This window comes from Mus caroli, chromosome 4 (assembly GCF_900094665.2).
Source record: "Mus caroli chromosome 4, CAROLI_EIJ_v1.1, whole genome shotgun sequence".
In the NCBI taxonomy this organism is placed as follows: Eukaryota; Metazoa; Chordata; class Mammalia; order Rodentia; family Muridae; genus Mus; species Mus caroli.
Genome location: NC_034573.1, coordinates 14,682,507 through 14,703,351, shown reverse-complemented (window position 1 = coordinate 14,703,351; position 20,845 = coordinate 14,682,507). Strand labels below are relative to the sequence as shown.

Sequence of the window (20,845 nt, the reverse complement as noted above, 5' to 3'; positions counted from 1 at the left end):
TCCCCTATCAGATTTAGGATTGGTAAAAATCCTTTCCCAATCTGTTCGTGGTCTTTTGATGAAGGGACCCTGGTATAGATGTCTCATATGAGCCTATGGCAGTGCCTGGCAGATACAGAAGTGGATGCTCACAGTCATCTACAAGATGGAACACAGGGCCCCCAATGGAGAAGCTAGAGAAAGCATCCAAGGAGCTGAAGAGGTCTGCAACCCTATAGGTGGAACAACAATATGAACTAACCAGTACCCTCAGAGCTCGTGTCTCTAGCTGCATATGTAGCAGAAGATAGCCTAGTTGACCATCACTAGGAAGAGAGGCCCCTTGGTATTGCAAACTTTATATGCCCCAGTACAGATAAACACCAGGGCCAAGAAGTGGGAGTGGGTAGGTAGGGGAGCAGGGCTAGCGGAGGGTATAGGGAACTTTTGGGATAGCATTTGAAATTTGAAATGTATATAAAGAAAATATCTAATTAAAAAAAAGAAAAAAAGCAATTTGGTAGCTCATGACCAAACAAATGGTCATAAAATATCATCTATTTTTTTTATCAGAAAAAAAAATCAACTTGTTTAAAAAAAGTAAGGAAAAAAGACAAGAGAAAATAAAAGAAGAGAAAAACTTTCTTTCTTTTTTTTTTAAATTCCTCATTTGACAGGCAAAATTTTTCTGTGGCTCATTTCTATGTATCCTGGATGATTTTGTTTGAGCACAGCTTAGTTTAAAGTACATTTTGTATTTTAATCCTGTGAAATACTTTCAAAAGTTTTGTTTATAAATTTATCTATTTTATTGCATAATGGTTAGAGAACATATTTAATATAACATAAAACCTTTCAACTTTGTTGAAAGATACTGAAAGTTATTGAGAAATAGCTGTCTGCCTTCAATACATTCTACAGTCCTCTGAGATGAGTTTTAAGATTTTAAGATTTACTCGTGCCTCTTATTAACTACAGACCAATTGAACAGATGCTTCTGGGGTTAAAATGCAAACATACTTTTAAAAAGTATATATACATATATATTTCAGGATTTAGCTACTATTTTTCTGTATGTATGTGAACATGTGTGACCTATATGTGCTTATAGATGGGAGAATAATATGGTGGGTCCCTTGAAACTGGATACACAGGTAGTTGTGAGCTGCCACGTGGGTGTTGGGAACTGAACCTGAATTCATTGAAAGGGCATCAATGTTTTTTATTGCTGAAAATTCTCTCTCCCATCCCTCCCCCTCCCCATTTTTCATTTTGAGAAAGAATCTTATATAGATTTATCCTATGTAAGACAAGGATAATATAGAACTCCTGATTATCCTACCTATATCTCCCAAAAGTGAGTATCACAAGCTTGTGAAATTAAACCTGACTTAGATATACTATAAGCAATATTTTTATTAGTTTGGTGGGAATTTCATATAGTCATTTTGATTATATCTCCAAGCCCCCAACTTCTCTCAGACTCACCCTCTGTACCCTTTATCTCTCTACCAACCCAATTTTGAGCAGTATTTAACAAATTGAAACAAAACAAAACCAGATTTGAGTTCAATTTGTATTTCTTGGTTATTCTTGGGAACGGGGCCTGCCCTGGAGTGTGGTTGACATACTAGGGTGTCACAGAACTAAAGAAAACTGACTCCCTGTCTCCTAGAAGCTATCAAATTCAACAGCTCCTCAACTACTAGTTGCATTTGGTGCTCCAAGTTCATGCTGAGATTCTCTCTGGCTTGTGTTTGCACAGTATTGTGCCTACTGTCACAACTGCTGAGTTTTTTATGTGCAACTGTTCTGTTGTGTCTAGAAAACACTGTTTCCTTGAAATTTATCACTTCTGGTTTTTACAATCTTTTTGTCCTCTCTTCCTCAAAGATTTGGTTGAGTTTTATAGAAAGGGCTGTATGTCCCATGTAGAGATGAGCACGACACAGAGTATTGTTCTGTGCGCATTAAACAGTTAATTGACATCTTCTGCAAGAAGAAGCTTCTTTGATGTTGAGAGAGGTCTATGTGTAGTCAGAAGGATTTATTAAGGACCCATTATGGATTTATTAAGAATTGTTTTAATACTATATCCATTTAGCAGACAACTAATGTAAGGGTCTCTCCTAGGGCCTAAGGTCTACCTTGCCAAAGTTTTTTGGCCTTGTTAACAAACCCAGGTATGGGTTCTATCTCAAGATGTGGGCCTTAGATCCCATAAGAAAGTGGTTGGGTATTGTCATAACGTTTGTGCCACTATTGCACTAGTAAGCATATCTTGTCAAGCCAGTCATTGTTGTAGCTTGCAAGGTTCATGGCTATGTGGGACTAATGATGACCTTTTCTTCTGGTAGCATGTATAGCACCTTAATACTATGAAATCTAGCCAGTGGGGATCAATCATCCATTTCAGCACCAGCTTAATTTGTCTGTGTTCCATGATGAAAGCATTTTGTATCTTCAACAATGGGGTCTTACTATCAGGTTCTGTATGGTAACAAAGAACTTTGAAAATAACCTGCAATATTTAGGGATCTACAGGTCAACATTGACCAAAACCTTAAAAAGTAATAGCATATTCCTGGTACTAGGGCTTTAAATTGCTAGCAAAACATATATTTTAATAAGCTAAACAAGAGGGTTTACAATACATCATTGACTTAGTATATGATTAGTTTCTGTTTATGTACTATATAAACTATAAATAATTACATCTTATTTTAGACTGAAGGCTTCTCTACAGTCCTTTGAGTCCAATTTATTAAGTTAAGTTTTCAAATATATTGTATACTTACTTATTTTGAAATATAATCTATGATTCATAAGGAAAGACAAGTATTTTACAATCATTCATACTAGGAGAGCAGAATTATGAGTTACATTTTGAAGATGACAGTACTACATTTGTTTTCTCTCGTCTACTGTTTCATAATATAGAACTGTATAAGCTTAGCCTATAGAGGATAAAAATTCCCTTCTGAGTGTTTACCAAAAATATCTAAACTTGCAGATTAAATAAAGAAAATTTAAAGTTAATTATTTCTTCAATAACTTCTGATGCCAATCACTCTTATTTAGGTTTTATTATATTTAAAATTGACTTTATTTTTTTGGGACTATATTATGCTCACAGTAAGCCTGAGCTGAATGTATTGCTGCTTTGTCTATATTCTCTCCTTAGGCATGCATAACCTCCCCATCACTGACAACTGCCAGCAGAGTACAATGCTCCTGATAACTGATGAGCATGCATTGGCACATCTTCATCATACAATTCCCTAAGTCATATTTACATCAAGGAGTGGCTTTGAGATTACAAGGCAGCTGGTTTCTGGACTTTCATAATTTCTAGCTTAGAGACTCTACCACTGAACTTTGCCTTTTATGACCATTTTAAATTTATCTCCTGATTGGGTGCAGAAATCTGCATTTGTGTCTTTCTCAGATGATTTTTTTTCCTTTGAGGCACATATGTTAAAACGTTATCTATACCCTCTTCAATGTTGATTAAGTTAATACCTGTATTTTCTTCTTAGTATATTTTAAGGGAATTAAAGATGGTTTATTCTGGAGCTGTGTTGAATAACCATGGCCCTGGAACCCAGAATTTAGGTTACCCCAAATTCTATGTTTCAAGATGGAGGAAGTCTTATGAAATTTTTATAGTTTTACAGAATAAAGGGTTAGTGGTCTGCTACGTTAATAGATTCCACTAGTCACAAGATGTTAGTTCACACACAGCGGCAGGCAAGAGAGGGCTGTTCTACAGTGCTCTAAGTAGTCCCGGAGAAAGTAATTCACCTCTGAACCCGCAATATTCCAGTATCTTCATAGTGTTAGGCTCTAAGAACCGCTGAAGGAAGACTCCAGACCCAAATGGTGTGCAAAAGCAGAGCGTTTATTCAGCTGAATTTCCTGCATGCAGGCATCTCCCTCTTTGGAAATGGAGACTTAGGTGTGTACTCTGTGGGGTCAATTTAAAGTCTGTTATAGTAGGAGTGGATGACTTTCATGTTCTTTCATGTTGGTTGGCTCTTTCTCCGGAGGTATGCGTGCCTTTGTAATCAGTTAGGGCTGTGGGGACTTTCCAGGGTGGCAAGTCATCCTCAGATAGGCTGCCCACAGCTCTGGTTGGCTGACCACGAGTTCCTGGATCTGGGTTCTCATTTCTGGCAAACAGAAACTTACATCTCATCTCCGAAACTACCAGTTTGCAACCTGTCAGGGAGTCAGCTTGGCTCTGGCTAACTCAGTCCTCTCATTTCCTCCTCTGGTTTGTAAGTGAATCAAATCATTGATTTGTCTTTTCTTTTTCCCCCCAAAATTGGGAAATGGAGTCAATTGAGAACTAAGAATCATAAATTACTGTCAAAATGCAGGCCTTTTAACCTAGCATCTCATCCTGTAAGGTGGGTTAATGGTTGTCATATTTTTTTCTGTAACTGCTTCTACTGTCATTACGATGTTGTCATAAGGGCCCAAGAAGGTGGAAATGCTGCAATGGGGCTATTTATCAGAGGCATCTGATTAGCATCTGATCCAGATGAAAGACAGGGAGACATCACGTTGGTTGGACAGTTGTGACAGTCAATTAGTCTCTGTTCTTTCTAGGAGTTTTCATTCACAGTTCCCCTTGTTGGCTAAGGTTCCCCATTATTTTTGAAAAATAATTTCAGCAGGTATAGAATTTAAGCCTGGATCATAAAATCTGAATCATGCCATTATTGTCTCTGTTGGTATCCATAGATTTTGTTGAGAATCAAATACTTGTTTTGTACTTACTTCCTGGTTAGCTTAAAGATCTTATTTTTGCCTTTTGTACGTCCAAGTTTCACTAGAATGCATTTAAGGTAAACTTATTTTCATTGATTTGTATTTGTTTGAGGTTCCAAGTCTCATGGTTTCTTTCAGCAAGTGAGTTATTTTTTCTCTCTTGGCATTTGTCTTCTGAAATTCTGATTCTATGCATGTTGTGTTGTGTTCTCTCTCACTGTGCTCTGTGTTTCAGATCCATTATCCACTGTATGGATTCTTCAGCTGTGTAATTGCCTCTATTACAAGTTCACTGACTATATTTTCATTATAGAAATTGTGCTTCATTCTTTTGTGAAAATATGTGTGCTTATTAGTTTGTACTTTTGTTTTATTTTCAACCATCTCTTGATTTCTTTTTGTTTCAATAATTTAATTTCTTATTCACTTTATATTCCTATCAGAGCCCTCCTGTAACTTTTCTTCCCAAGCCCACCCTTACAGTTCCCTTTCCCCATTATTCCCTCCTCTACTACAAAGAGAAGGGGCGCCCCCTTGGTGACCTCGTCCTGGGACTTTAAATACATTTATTTTATATGATACTGGTATTTTTTATTATTTTCGTTTCAGTTTGTGTTTTCATTGTCATATTTGCAGGAGTTTATGTTGTTTAGGTCTTCCTATGTGGGTTTGTGCATGTGACTTCAGTGACCCATGAAGTTAGAAGAGAACACTGGGTTTCCTGGAGCTGTACTTACATCACTTTTTAATTTACCCATCATGAGTCCCATGTCACTTTTTTTTTTTTTTTTTTTTTTTTTTGGTTTTTNTTTTTTTTGGTTTTTCGAGACAGGGTTTCTCTGTGTAGCCCTGGCTGTCCTGGCACTCACTTTGTAGACCAGGCTGGCCTCGAACTCAGAAATCGGCCTGCCTCTGCCTCCAGAGTGCTGGGATTAAAGGCGTGCGCCACCACGCCCGGCCCCATATCACTTTTTTATTTACCTTTTATGAGATGCACATAAGAATACCATGAGCTCTTAACTGTTGAACCATCTCTCTAGCTCTCATTTAGTAATTTTTTATTATCAATCACAATATTCATTGTGATTTTATCTGTTGGGATAGTTTGAAAACTGGTTTCAAAGTTTGATTTTCCCCCCACAAAATAGAGACAATGTCTGCACATTCCCATTGAATAATTCTAAATGTGTGTTTTAAACTGGACTAAGTTTTTTGTAAGATATGGATGTAAGGAATTTTTTTGTAGGCCTGCTTGAATGCTGACTCACAGCATACAATCCCCAGGGAAGTTATTGTTTCCTTGTCATATTCTTGACTTTCCATGCCTATCTTTTTTCCCTCTTTTCATCTTGTCTAGTCCCATCTTGTCTCATCTCTTCCCTCTCTCCTTCCATGAGTTAGAACTAGAACAAAGACAAGTTTTATTCTGACTGTGTGTTTGGGGGGATAGTTTACTTCTCAATGGTTTGCTCTTTGGGTTCTAGTTTATAGAGGAGTCTCCAGTTTATCCTTCTGTCCAGTTTAGCCTCTGGTGTCACCAATATTATATTTTAGCCCAGATCCTGGCCTTATAAATGCAGACAAAAATCACAGGAACAAACCTCAATTCTTAAAACTTTGCATCCATTTCATTTATTTTCTATCGGTTTAGCTATACCATAAAAGAGCATTTTAGTTAGTGACTTAATAGTCTCTCTGAAAATTTTTCTTTCCAGATATTTAGTCTGTCATATGGCTAGTAAGAGAAGTTAACGATCTTTATTGAGAATGGATTAGTAATCTGTTGTTCAAAGTGTTTTGCTTTTTATTCACTTGTTTTCTGAGACAGAATCTCATGTAATACAGGCTGGCCTTAAAATTGCTGTGTTGTAGAGAGTATTCTCCAGCTGTGGACCCTTCTGCCTCGCCCTTCACAGTTCTGGGATCACAAGCATATGCTACTGCAACTAGTCCGAAGTGTTTTTAATAATTAATCACAAAAGCAGTGTTTACCTTAGAGGGGAGTTTTAATTTAGGACTAAAAGTGATAGCACATAATTTTCACAATACTTCCCAAAACTAAAGTAGCAGCAAATGGATGGTTGGTTTCCCTATGCTTATTTATTTATTTATTTATTTATTTATTTTAAGTCACAAGCTTACAAATCATTGCAAAATGAATTTTGTTTTATTTTTGTAAACTTGATAGCTGACATTCCTTTCCTATTTCAGCTATAAAGTCACATATGGATTGTTAAAGAATCTTTCCCACAGCGACTCTTGCTTTTGCTAGTTACAGAACAATAAACATCAGTGTTTATGAGTGCTGATGAGATTCTGAATTCTCCTCTCCCCTCATTGTTCCTGCTGTGAAATGATTGCTTAGTTTAAAGCCACCCAAATAGAGACTGATTGCTATTATGAACAGAGCAGGCTATTCATAGAAATAACCTTCCGCCTCAGCATCCTGGGTAGCAGTGAAAGCTGCATCCTGTACTGGAGAAGTCAGCCTAGCAGCAGCCCCACCCTGACTCAGCCACTGAATGCTTTACTCACTTCCTTGTTTGCCATTTAACCACTTAACCTATCAGCACCCAGCTCTGGCTTTTCTTTCAGATGTAGCTATTTGACATTTTCAGGCAAAACACATCTTTTGCTTGGTATTCATTAGTGTCCATCAAACTGTACCTTTTTTATATTAAAAAATAAGGATGTGCTGAAATAGAATGCTAGAAACAGACCCTTCTTTTTTCTTGGTAATGGGCAAATGGCTTCAATGGGTCTTCCTAGGGTGAACCCTCTGTCTTTCAGAAGATAATGGTTCTCTGACAAGATAACAAATTGGTTGAATTTTTTTGAAGGAAGATTTACAGAGAATTTCTCTCCTCAAATGGACAATTTAGAAAATGTTGTGAAAAGATATAAAAAAGGGAAAAATATCTGAACGTTACTTTAACACAAATAGATTCCAATCAGATATGTGGACATGCAGTCTGGAGATATCTTAAAAAAAATCTCTTCCATGGATGACATACATTTGAGATTAGTGTTATTAATTTTGATGGAAAATTAATTTTGGCTATCCTTAAAATTATATGCAAGACAATTTAAAAATATTATAGAAATGTTTTTGTTTTATGAAAATCAAATTTATATAATAAATACTATTATGTCTTTTTGTGTTTATATAAATTACAAAGCAGACATACTGTACTTAAATTCATTCTCACAAATTTTATTCTTACCAAACAATATTTGAGGCCAAAGCACAATGGATTATTTTGTTAATTAAATCCTTACATTTTTGAATAGTTATCTTTGCAGTTCTCTCTATGACAGAATGAAGATCATTAGTTGTTTGTTCAAATGAATGCAAATTTTATGTTCAAGAGTTTTGAGTAAGCATGAGCTTAGCAAGACAAGAAGAATGTGAAGTACTGAGAAGATTATGTTCAAATCAGAAAAACAAGCTCCTCTGTCGTTTCAATTCCTTTATGAATTGAAATGGATGGAATGGAGATGGTGAGAGAAAGTTCACATTACATACCCACTTGACAGGGCCATGGGGACCTTGATACATGGGAAAACATTTTTAGTGTGTTTTGGATGAAAAGTACAAGGATATCATAAGACCAAGCACAGAAGATTACCTCTCCTAAATAGCTTTCGTCAAATAACCAGCAGAAAGTCTAATCTAGAACCTCACAGTTTGAGCTTGAATATTTGTCTTTTCTTGTCTTCTCACAGGACAATGAAAACTGACTTTCTGAGTCCTTGTGCTTGTTCCTTTTACTATGGAACTTACATGATGCTCCCTCAGACTAGAACTACATGGTTGGCTCTCCTGGTTGTCTAGTTGCTGACTGTAAAGACCAGGTCTTTTCAGCTTCTATTATCTCGTGAGCCAATCCTTAATAACTTTTCCCATCTATTTGTACATGTTTTTGGTTCTACTCTGGTGACTGGTGCAGATGGCAGTGTTTATGTTCATGTTTTCTTAAAATTTTCCTCTCTCCATCTTCTCTGTTCATAATGGAAATCAATATGCAACCAGTAATATCACCCTGCAATTTTTACAGGGAAATTTCACATGTACATCACAGTATCCCCAAATACCTGTTAACTCTTTCAGACCCAATAATCTGTTTTGGTTCCAAAGCTTAGGTCAGACAATGAAGTGAATGTACTTTAAATAAAAAAAAATCTTACATTTAAATTTTATTAATAGTATATTTTCTCCAAACTTAAAGACTGAGGCAAGGACTAGTCACTCGTATATCTACTTTAGCCCATAATCAACTAAATGTTAAATCCCTTAATGTTTTTCACCTAGGGACAACTGAGGCAAGACTGAGGCAAGGACTAGTCACTCATATATCTACTTTAGCCCATAATCAACTAAATGTTAAATCCCTTAATGTTTTTCACCTAGGGACAACTTTTTAAACTTTACATTGCTCAAAGCTGAACATACATTTTGTATTTACTGCAGGTACTAAGAGAATCTTGATTCATCAAGAATATTGAACAACTATTCCCTTCAACAGTTATCTTCGATGCTGTGTAATAATACTCAAGACACTGCTCCATAGGCTTCTAGCTAGGTAGCACTGGTTCACCGCAATCAGCAGATGGCTTCTGTAACCCCCAGGTGGCATCACACTAGTTCCCTTAGCTTTAATCAAGTATGTCACCTGAGCATTCTTTAGTGCATGCTTTATTTTCCCTTAATTCTGAGAAAATACATGACAGCCACTTCCTAAGAAAGAAGAAGCATTTTGTTAGCTTGGATATAGTACATAGCTTGCTAATAATTCCCAGCTGCATTGCTACCTACATTTCAGAGAGGACTATCAGGAAGACAGCAAAGACATCATCTAGAATTTAGTAGTTTTGCCAGCCCAGAATAGTTAGGTTGACTAAAAGTCTAGTAAAGAGTAAAGAACTGACCCTTTGAGTACAGCATAACTCCCTCCAGGCCCTTGTGAGGTGATGGTCATGCTTACTTTCCCCAAGGATGCTGAAAATGAGCAGGGAATCTTGGGTGTTGTTCATACTTAGCCCACTCCTACTGATGATCTATATACTTTTGAAAATTTAGGAGTTCTGGAGAAATAAATTCAGTATGCTTGTGTTCATTTGCTGATTAATTTAATCAATATTGTACCAGATATAGAGTTGGGTACTGAGGATACCATTCATGAAGCATGAAGGAGGAGAAGGAGAAGGAATAGGATGAGGAGGAGGTGGAAGAAGAAGAGTAGGAGGAGGAAAAGGAGGAGACTGATGACTTCAGATAATCACATGAACAGCTATAGAGATATGTGCCATGGAAGAGCTCTTATGTAGGTGACTGTGAGCTCATTAGGAAGGTCAGACAAGGTCCTCCAGAGATGTGAGGATATGATGGTACTTGAAGAATGGGTAGGAGTTTGTTAGGGCTGACAAAGGAGGAGACGGTTGTATGAGCAGAGGAAACAGTATAAACTTAAATATAGCCTTCCGAGAACTTGCTACTTGTAAATGTCACATATATTTACTCAGATGGAGGGATGAGATGAGAGCTGTGCCCAAGCTGTGCAAACATGCAGCTTAGGATAAACGATGAACCCAGAGCACTTCTTTCTCTGTTTTAACTATTCCTAGGCCTAGGCCTGGAAGCTTTTAACCTTGTACAATCTTGTCTTTCAGGAGCTGACTTATTCAATCTGGCTTCTTTTGGTTTCTCACTAAATTTCTCTGCTTGGAAAAATTGTCTCTGAATTCCACAAACTGAACTTCACTGACCACACAAACTGATTAGAACTGCTTGAACTCAAGGGAACTCAACTGCATTCACCTGAGCTGCACTGAACTGCACCCAACTGAGCTCAAATGAACTCCACTGTATTGCCTAATCTCAACTGAACTGCCTGCCCTCTACACTTGACTCACTCTGCACTGCTCTAAAGCAGCCTCTCTTTCCTGTCTGTTATGAGATTTGGGCACATCCCGTCTCTGACTCATTTTGTCAAATCTTTTCTGATTTGTCACTTTGTTTGCTCCTCAATTAAATGTCACTTTCAACATGGCTGGGCTTCCTTCTACAAACTAACTTTACTTTCATTGTTTGGGATTAAAGGGATGTCATTCCAACCAGGTCACACAGACCTAGGAGGTCTTTGGATGTGATCCCTTGTCAGAGCAGCCATGCTGCTGGATTGAAATTCCTCTACAGTTGTCAGAGCTTATTGAAAAAGCTTAAATATGTTAAAATAAATACTAAAAAGGAAAGTTGGTTCAGAGGTTAACCTGTTGATTAAAGAGGAGAGTGTTTGGTGGGAAGGAAGAAAAATTACCACTCAGGAATTCCTGTCTTCTTTAACATAATTTTATTCTGAGCTGACCCTTTTCCTATAGGAAACTAATTAGCCTTTTCTGTGCCCTGAGTTGCTTATTTGCAAGGTGAAGATAAGGGAAGCCCACTAAAGGCAATGGAAAACCTTCCATAAACATCAATAATTGCATAACTAGTATAAATACATATGTATTTTGCTGTAAAATCTAGCCCTTAACTCAGACGTTAGCATTTTTTCTCTGCCTACATTATACTTTAAATTTTAACGTTGGTTTGTATGTAAGAAAGGAAGCTTGTGTGATCTTCATGTACAGTCAAGTTTGTGCTCATCTGCAATACACTCTCTACCATCTATTGTTCAGTTAGTATAGTTCAGAGTTCTGTCAGGACTCTGGATCTTAAATAATCATAAAGATTTTTTTCCATGAACAGTATGGTTCAACAAAGTCCTGGGACAATGAACACAGAAGAAAAGTAGGGTGATGAAGTGGGCAGGAAATAGAGATTATTTTTACTTCCTTCTACATAACAATTCTTCTTGCCTGTTACAGAAGAAGTTTATATTTTTATTGTTTTCCACACCCATTGCAATGACCTTAACCATAGGTAAGCAATTCAAATAGTGTCAGCAGGCATGTAACACCATGCTAAGCAGCAAAATGAAGATGTTCCCAGCATCCATACACCCCTGTGTGTGAATTAATTTAACTTGGAATCTCTTTGTGATATTTCAAGTCATCTTATGCACAGTATTTATAAAGCTATCCCTTCAATGGCTGGTAGATTGCCTGCTTCTCTGTCTTTGGTTTCCATGTTGCTCTTTCTCTAACAAAGAAAATCATAGTCTATCTTCTGGAATATTACAATGTTTATAGAATTGAAATAATGATTTCCCCATGTACTTTGAAAATTGTTTTTTAAAAAAAACCATGTCTAGTAAGTATGCAGGCTGTTTCCAATAGTGGGATTTGTCATTCAGTCAGCGACTGCCTGGGCATTGGTTAGTAGTCATGGCTGGTCAATAATGCATGATGGACGAAGCGAATTTTCCTTTTCTGGTCCAGTTCCCTGGCTAAGATTTTGCTGTGGATTGCTTGCTTAAACTCAGGAGGGAAGTAGAAATTTATCATACCACTCCAGATCTGTGTATGAAGTCTCCAACCTGTGCTATGTGCTTCATATTCTTACCTGACTGGCTTTTCTTCCCCAGTCCTAGTTTTCTCCATCTCTGTCATTGTTCTGGTGAGTTCTGCTGGACATTCAGGGTCAGGATTTGTGGTGAAACCTCTGAGAGAGTTTTCCCCAGTGCTGTTGTCTAGGGCAAAGAAATAGCACTAAATAGAAGAATCCACACTACTCCTGACACAGTTTTATTTGGAAACATAATCTACAGAGATGCTGATTCTCTTCCAGAAAATTCTTCCCAGAGAATCCCTCACACAGGACTAACCTGGAGATACTGTCAGGCCAAGGAAAAATATGCTGAAAGATGGTTTATTACACGATAAAAGTTTCATATAGTTTATATGCCTCATAATAATAACAAAACACAGGATCAGCTCTCGGCATCCAAAAGGCATTGTTAGCTTTGCTATAGTATTCACAATTTATGAACTTAAAAACTTAAAATTATGCACTTAATGTATGATAAATTCAATGAAGTGAAAAAGGCAGATATTTTGTGTCCTTGATAGTTTAGAACCCATACTCTAATTTTTATGAAATCATTTTTCTCAGTTTGATTTGATTACTTGTAGCTTTGGGTGAAATCATTTCTATAGAAATTACACCAAGTAGTACATAATAGCTCTATTTTCAATTCAGAAATAATTTTTCCATCAGACTTACAAGTATAATTTATAATTAACATTAAGAGTTACTATTTGTTTAGAGAATAATCTACTCATTGCTATATGTTTGAATTGTAGAAAAAATTTAAAAAGTAAATAATTGAATATTAAAAAATTACAAAGGTAAAAAGAGAAAATACATATTTGAGTGATTATTTGTTATCTACAGTGTCCAATTTATTTTTAAGCAGATGTACTGTACATAGGAAATTTAAAAAAAGACCTCATCATCAATATCATTTTACTGCAAGGATCAGGTGCGATGGGTGTGGGGAGATAGAGTTGAGTTGATAATGCATGTAGACACAGCTAGAATTAGAGTTGATAATGCATGTAGACACAGCTAGAATTAGTGAGTATTTGATGGGTAGTATGGAAGCTTAGTGCAGGGGAAACCTAAAATTAGGAAGATAATCCTGAAGAAGTCTCCAAATAATGGGGGACAGAGAGTACTCACTGGTCATCTCTTGTCATCAAATGAAGCTTCCAGTACCAGGACTGGATACGCATGGACATTCTCAAATAACCCATACTGTTGCCAAGACAACAGGTTGCTCTCCACAAACTGACAGTAAGGCTTCATTGCTGAATATAACACCTATACAACTCATTGATCATGTAGAGGTAGAGCTGGTTCCTGCATAGATCCTACCTGTTAATATTTTTGGTATGAGAAGGTACTCTGCAGGCAATGAAGAGAGAAATGAAATTATCAACCTAGCCACAAACCTACCGTGGCAACCTCCCTGCCAGATATGCTAGGGCAATGCTTGTGGGAATAACAACAGTGTCTGGTTTGACTTAAGGCCCATTCCATGAGATGGAGAGACTAGGTAGCCTAGAGATCGAAGGTAAAACCAAATACTACTGGTGTTAAAAAAATAGTAGTGGTATTCTGCTATACTCAAAGAGCATTGCCTTATTTCTGCTATACTCATTGAATACTTAGAACATATAGTTCTAAATGAGATCTCTCCATCATATTCCTCCCCTCAGAGTTCAGAGAATCTCTCAGAAGAAATGTGAGAAAGAGGATAAGAGCCAGAGGGGATGGAAGACACCAAAAAACTAAGGGCCTCTAAATTACCTAAGCAAAGCTTAAACCAACTCACAGAAACTGAAGCAGTAAGCATGGGGTCTGTACAGGTCTTCACCGGGAACTCTATGTATATATTATATTTTTCAGTTTAATACTTTTATTAAAACATTGCCGAGTGTGTGAACAGATGAGTCTCTGATTCTTGTACTTTCCTTCTCTTGGGCTCTTTTCCTTCTGTTGGTTTTCCTCATCCAACTTCCATATGATGACTTTTGTTTTATATTATTATATTTTATTTTGTTATGTCTTGTTATCTCTTAGAAGCCTCTTCTCTTCTCTTCTCTTCTCTTCTCTTCTCTTCTCTTCTCTTCTCTTCTCTTCTCTTCTCTTCTCTTCTTTTTCTCTTTCTTTCATTCTCCTTCCTTCCTTCCTTCCTTCCTTCCTTCCTTCCTTCCTTCCTTCCTTCCTTCCTTCCTTCCTTCCTCTCTCTCTCTCTNCTCTCTCTCTCTCTCTCTCTCTCTCTCTCTCTCTCTCTCTCTCTCTCTCTCTCTCTTTCTTTCTTCCCTTTTTTCTTTCTTTTGAGACAGGGTTTCTCTGTGTAGCCCTGGCTGTCCTGGAACTCACTCTGTAGATCAGACTGGCCTGAAACACAGAAATCTTCCTGCCTCTGACTCCTAAGTACTGGGATTAAAGGTGTGCACCACTACTGCCTGGCAAAAGCTCACAATCTGTTCTTTTCTAATAAGACATAGAAAAGAAATGGATTTGGATGAGAGAGGAGATGGAAGGAACTGGGAGAAGTAGAGGTAGGGGAAAATATAACTAGCATATGCTATATGAGAAAAGAATCTATTTTTGATAAAAGGTAAAAAAGAAATTAAAAGAAGTAGACCAACTTAATATTAGAAATTTAGGCATATAAAATTGATAAGTCAGGAGGAATCACAGTGTAAAAAATTTCATTATATGAGACCTTCAGCATGAATATTTCAACAATTTCTCAAAAATCTTTCAATACAACAAGCCTTCAGAAATACATTTCAGAATTAAAAATTGAGTCACTGTTTACTGTCTCTAAAAATTTTGTGGCTAAGAAAGCCTGTGCTCCTGGCTTTCCCAGTGGACTACTTTCCTCTTGGCATTAAAGTACTTTTCTACGAGATAGAAAACATGGTACTAAATATATTCTCATTATGTTTAAATGGACTTCCTCAAGTGTTTACACTGTTTTGAGTGCTAAAGAGCACCAGTATAATTACAACGTTAAAGTCTGCATAAGGACCATCTTCTTGACGAAACACTGAAACATATTTAAAATCTTCCCCCAAACTGCAGTGCAGTATATTCTCAGTCCTGCCACATGTGTATGGAATGTTAATTAGTTTATCACTAGCCAATAGCTTCCAGAGTAAAAGGACAGTACTTTCTGTGGCATGCAATTGCTTTGATAGAAACACAGAAGGATCTGCACTCCCTATGTGCTTTTTAAAGGTATCTTTTGTTTTTACCGTTTTCTTTTGGGGGGTAATGTGTTATTTTATCTTTATTTGTTTTCAACTATGCATTTTAATAAATTATTTTATTTATTTATATTCCAGTTGTTGCTCCCTCTAAGTGCTCCCTCCTAGAGTTCTTCACTCTCTCCTTCATCTCTTTGCCTCAAAGAGGTCCCTCCCCCCCCAAGCATCCCCCTTCTTTGGGACATGGAATCTCTACAGGATTAAGTGCATCCTCTCCCACTGGGGCCCAAAAGCATTAAAGAAAATTTCAAGATCCTCAGTCATCAGGGAAATGCAAATCAATACAACCCTGAGATTCCACTTCACACCTATCAGAATGGCTAAGATCAAAGCCTCAAAGTGAGAGCACATGCTGGGGAGGATGTGGAGAAAGAGGAAAGCTCCTCCACTGGTGGTGGGAGTGCAAACTTGTACTACCACTCTGGAAATAAATCTTGCACTTCCTCAGAAAACTAGAAATAGTACTTCCTGAAGACCCAGCTATACCGCTCTTGGGCATATACCCAAGAGATGCTCCATCATACTATAAGGACATGTGCTCCACTATGTTCAGAGCAGGATTATTCATAATAACCAGAAACTGGTTATTATGCATAACAATCCAAATGTCCTTCAACTGAAGAATGGATACAGAAAATGTGGTTCATTTACACAGTGAAATGCTATTGTGCTATTAAAAATGAAGACATCATGAATTTTATTGTTTTTCTTTATCCAACAAAAGGATGAATTTTTTTCCCTTTTATCTCCAATACAATGTCATTTTATTCTAGATATCAAAAGGTGGTAGCCTATCCATTCTCACATCCACACACACTGACACAATTACTAATTATTTCAAAGCAGAGTTCTCAGGATTCTAGAGACTGAACACACACACACACACACACACACACACACACACACACACACACACACTCAGATGACCAACAGTTATCATGAGCTTTTCATAGAAGATGAGCCAAATAGTGGCTATGGGGTATTCATATATCTTTGTAGGAACACCTCTTCTAAAAGAAAAGTATGTTTAAAATAGTTTTAAAAAAAATATTTAGACTAGATCAAAATATGTTTAAAATAGTTCATAATATAATGACCAGGAAGAATTGGTAAATCATCATGACTTATATACTATTTCTTTTTTAATTAAAAATTTATTTTTATTTTTGTTATGTGTATGTGTCTTTGTGACTGTATATCACAAGTGTACAGGTGCCTATAGATGCAGATGAGAGAACTGGATTTTTTGAAGCTAGAGTTATAGGTATTTATGAGTCTGATATGGGTACTGGAAATTGAACTGGCATCCTCTGGAAGAGCAACAAGCAATGTTAACCACTAAGTCATCTCATTTGCTTCTCTTTCTCATAAAGACCTTTGCTGCATCACATCATTTTGTAGCACATGTACATTTGCAGTATGGCTTTATGCAGTTAACAAATACATGACTCTTCTTGTCTCTCAATAAGACCTTTAAAATTTATCTTCATCCCATTTTCACTTACTCCTTAGTAGATCCTAACACCTTGGCATATTTTCCAGAGTCATAACCACACCCTTCTAAAAATGACACAGATTCTGTGACCGTTCTAAGAGACTCATGAATTAATTAAAGAATAATTTGAATTGAACAGCCAAGAGGATTAAGACAGAAAGACACTTATCAATTGTGGTTCACTCAGGGTCTCTTTTTATCCACACAGCATGTTATTTCTTGGGAACAGATGGTAAGGGTATTTACATCATTCTCACAAAAGAGAAATATAAAAATATAATGTACATCTTGCTCTCAAATCTAGGGGGAGTTTTTCAGCTACTTGTCCTCAGCTTCATGTACAGTCAACAGAGTCATATGGATAATGTAAATCTGCTTGTTACTTGGACATGACATCAATATGGCAAGATCTCATCAGTGCAGTTACTCAAATTCTGACCCAGAATGTATGTTCATAGCAGATACTGAAACTTAAAATTTGAATGATGTGACATGGCTGCCTTTGCTGAATGTGTAAAAGTTAGTGCTATTGGGCTTCCCTCCAAACATCTGTCTCCAGCCTAGCACATGAAACACTGGGCAAGTGTAATATGCTTTCAGTTTGCCTAGGCCTAGCACAGCAGTGCATCATGGAGGTCAGAGCAGATGTCAAACATCTGTCTGTCTTTTTGAGTCAGGGAGTAAGTGATGTGAAAAGACCTCCTACACTTTCTCAGAAGCATTAACTAGATGCTGGAAAAGGACTCAAAGGAAAACCAACTTTGGAATAAGATTTCAACTGCACTCAACTGATTTTCTTTTGGGTGCATATAGAAACAGAAAACTTGAAATATTTTCATTGGTGGAAGATTTATCATGGGATGGTTTCTCATGGTTGAATTTCTAACTGTATGATACCAAATATACTGTGGATTATGTTTTAAAGACATATCTTTTATTGAGAACAAGGGTAGTGTCTGAAGAGATGGTTCAGAAGTTGAGTCCTTGTTGTTCTTACAAAAACCCTAGTTTTGTTCCCAGTATTCATGTCAGGCAGCTGATAATTTCCTGATATTCAAGGACCAGGAAATCGGATGCCCTCTTCTGGCCTCCTTGAGTGAACATTTGTATTTGCTTACACACACATACACACACACACACACACGTACACACGTATACATTTAAAACAACAAAACTAATTTTAAAGCGAAAGAAAGGAAGAAAGGAAGAAAAAAGAAAGAAAGGGGATGCAGTTGGGTGGGTTGAAAGTTGCGGAGGATCTGGGGATAGTTAGGGGACAGAAACCATTATGAGAATGTATTATATAGTTTTTTTAAATAAAGAAAATTCTTGCATAAAGAAAAAATAAAAAAGGACTGCTAGCACCTGAGTGACTGTATGTTGAGTGAATGGGTGAATCAAAAGAGATAAAGTCCTATTCTTTCATTAGATGTATGAATGATGCTTCTCTGTTTACTCAGAGAACGAACATTTGGAATAGCTATAATGAGAATGCACAAAACACATAACTACTCTCTGTCTCATGGCACCCATGACTGTGCAGTATATTCAGCATGTGACAAATTTACAGATTCTCAATTGCATCACATTCTTAGAATAATTTCTCTCTTTGACTATGCTTAAAATTATACTATATATCCAGAGTTTGTCAAATGACAGGAGAGAAGGTGAAAAACAAGACAGCAAGTCACACAAAATGCGAACTTAATGTGTTCTAAAATATTATTCTCAAGAAGAAGAAAATGCCATGTCTGATATTCATAAATGTACAAGCAAAATGCAAAATCTAGAGAAGCAAGTCTTAAAAATCTAAAGGACTGAACCTCAGAAAGTATTCTGGAAACTAGTCCACTTAAGAAATGGTTTAAGAAACTTGGGATCTTTAGTTAAAATCTAAGGTTATGGTGGGTAAAGTGCCTGCTTTCCAAGTATGAGACCTGAGTTTAGATTGCCAGCATTCAACTGAAATCTAGGCATGGAGAACGAGTTTGAAGTTACAGAGCTGGGGTGCTGTGGAGCTGGACTAGAGACAACGAATTCTGGTGTACACATCCAGCAGCAGCAGCAGCAGCAGCAGCAACAGCAACAGCAACAGCAACAGCAACAGCAACAACAACAACAACAACAACAACAACAACAACACAAATACAAGGGCACAGAAACACTCACATAGATGAGTACAGCATACATACATACACATGTTCCCCTCATATGGATATGTGTGTGTAAATGGTCTGAGACATCTCAAATTCATTGAGAAGTTTTTACAAAGAAAAGGAATATAGATTCAATTCTTATGAAGGTAAAATATGGATCTATCCGTGGATTTACAACGTATTTTAGCACCTCTTCTGAGAGTGTTGCATGTTCCTTTGGGAGGCAATGTGCCTTCTGGGCTGGAGGAATTCAGGAGGAAGCTGGACACTGTGCTATAGGAGGAGATAGTGCAGAAGACAGAGCTCTTACGTTCCTGTGCTCAGTCATTTTTTTCTTTCTTTTTTAAAATATTTTTTTATTACATATTTTCCTCAATTACATTTCCAATGCTATCCCAAAGGTCCCCCATACCCTCCCCCCTACTTCCCTACCCACCCATTCTCATTTTTTTGGCCCTGGCGTTCCCCTGTACTGGGGCATATAAAGTTTGCATGTCCAATGGGCCTCTTTTCCAGTGATGGCCGACTAGGCCATCTTTTGATACATATGCAGCTAGAGTCAAGAGCTCCGGGGTACTGGTTAGTTCATAATGTTATTACACCTATAGGGTTGCAGATCCCTTTAGCTCCTTGGGTACTTTCTCNAGCTNCTCCATTGGGAGCCCTGTGATCCATCCANTAGCTGACTGTGAGCATCCACTTCTGTGTTTGCTAGGCCCCGGCATAGTCTCACAAGAGACAGCTATATCAGGGTCCTTTCAGCAAAGTCTTGCTAGTGTATGCAATGGTGTCAGCGTTTAGAAGCTGATGTGAGTTACTAGCACCAGCTATTGAGTTAAGAACTCTAATCCTTGCATCACAAATTCTGTGGCTGACGCTGGTTAAGTCATTTTTTTTTCTGTAAGTTTCTTCATCCATAAAATGAGAAATATTTTTGTCTTGAGGATTTCTGTGAGGATTAGATAAAGACTCCATTTGAGAAAAATTCAATATAAACACAAAGTATTCCACCAGTCAGAGTGAATAATTGTCTTTAAAAAGTTTATTTTAACTTTTTCAGGTCTGCTCAGCAGTTTTATATGTGGACCGAACATGAGCTTCCATTTACTTAATAACGGTCTCAGACTCAGGAAAACATAACGGAGTTTCTCATGAGCCAGCTGTATTCCTTAGCAGAAAAAAAAAAAAAAAAAAAAAGCAAAATGCAGCAATTTAATTGAATTGCAAGTATATTTAAATCATATAAAAGTATAAAAAATATGTAAAAGAAAAGAAAGCATCCTACCTTTGTTGGTTAGGCGCTCTTTAGTTGATGAGATTAGTAGTAATGGTCATTGTATACCTTAGAGTATGGTCTTCTATTGAATATTTCTAGCGTGCTGTGTTTTCCAAGCGTAATTTTGCCGTGTTTGCTTCTCCCTCCTCAGTGAAGCATCTCCTTCTGTGTCACATGCAGGAACTCACACACATGGTGCATGTGGATAGACACTTGATCTAATGATCATGACCTGTCTCAAGCCAGGTGGTGCTAACCATGGTGGTGTGAAGAGCTCTGCATTATCTAAAACTGGCAGTGCTCTTACTGTAATTTGGACTTGGAGGTAAGTACATGGAAATGAGCAAGGTAAGAGTGAATAGGCAGAGGAAGCTGCTTACTAGAAATAAACCCAAGTTCACTATGAGTGAGGAGGAAAGGCACAGTTTCATCTCTAAA

At 37.2% G+C, this 20,845-nt stretch overlaps 1 protein-coding gene across 1 annotated transcript in view; it reads right to left on the bottom strand.

The window, feature by feature from the left end:
* Cngb3 (cyclic nucleotide gated channel beta 3) overlaps window positions 1-20,845 on the bottom strand; it is a 197,621-nt gene that overhangs the window by 162,761 nt on the left and 14,015 nt on the right. Inside the window, exon 4 of the mRNA XM_021159706.1 lies at window positions 12,260-12,386. Within this exon, the coding sequence (XP_021015365.1) occupies window positions 12,260-12,386 (127 nt within the window). The remainder of the gene's footprint in view (window positions 1-12,259; window positions 12,387-20,845) is intronic.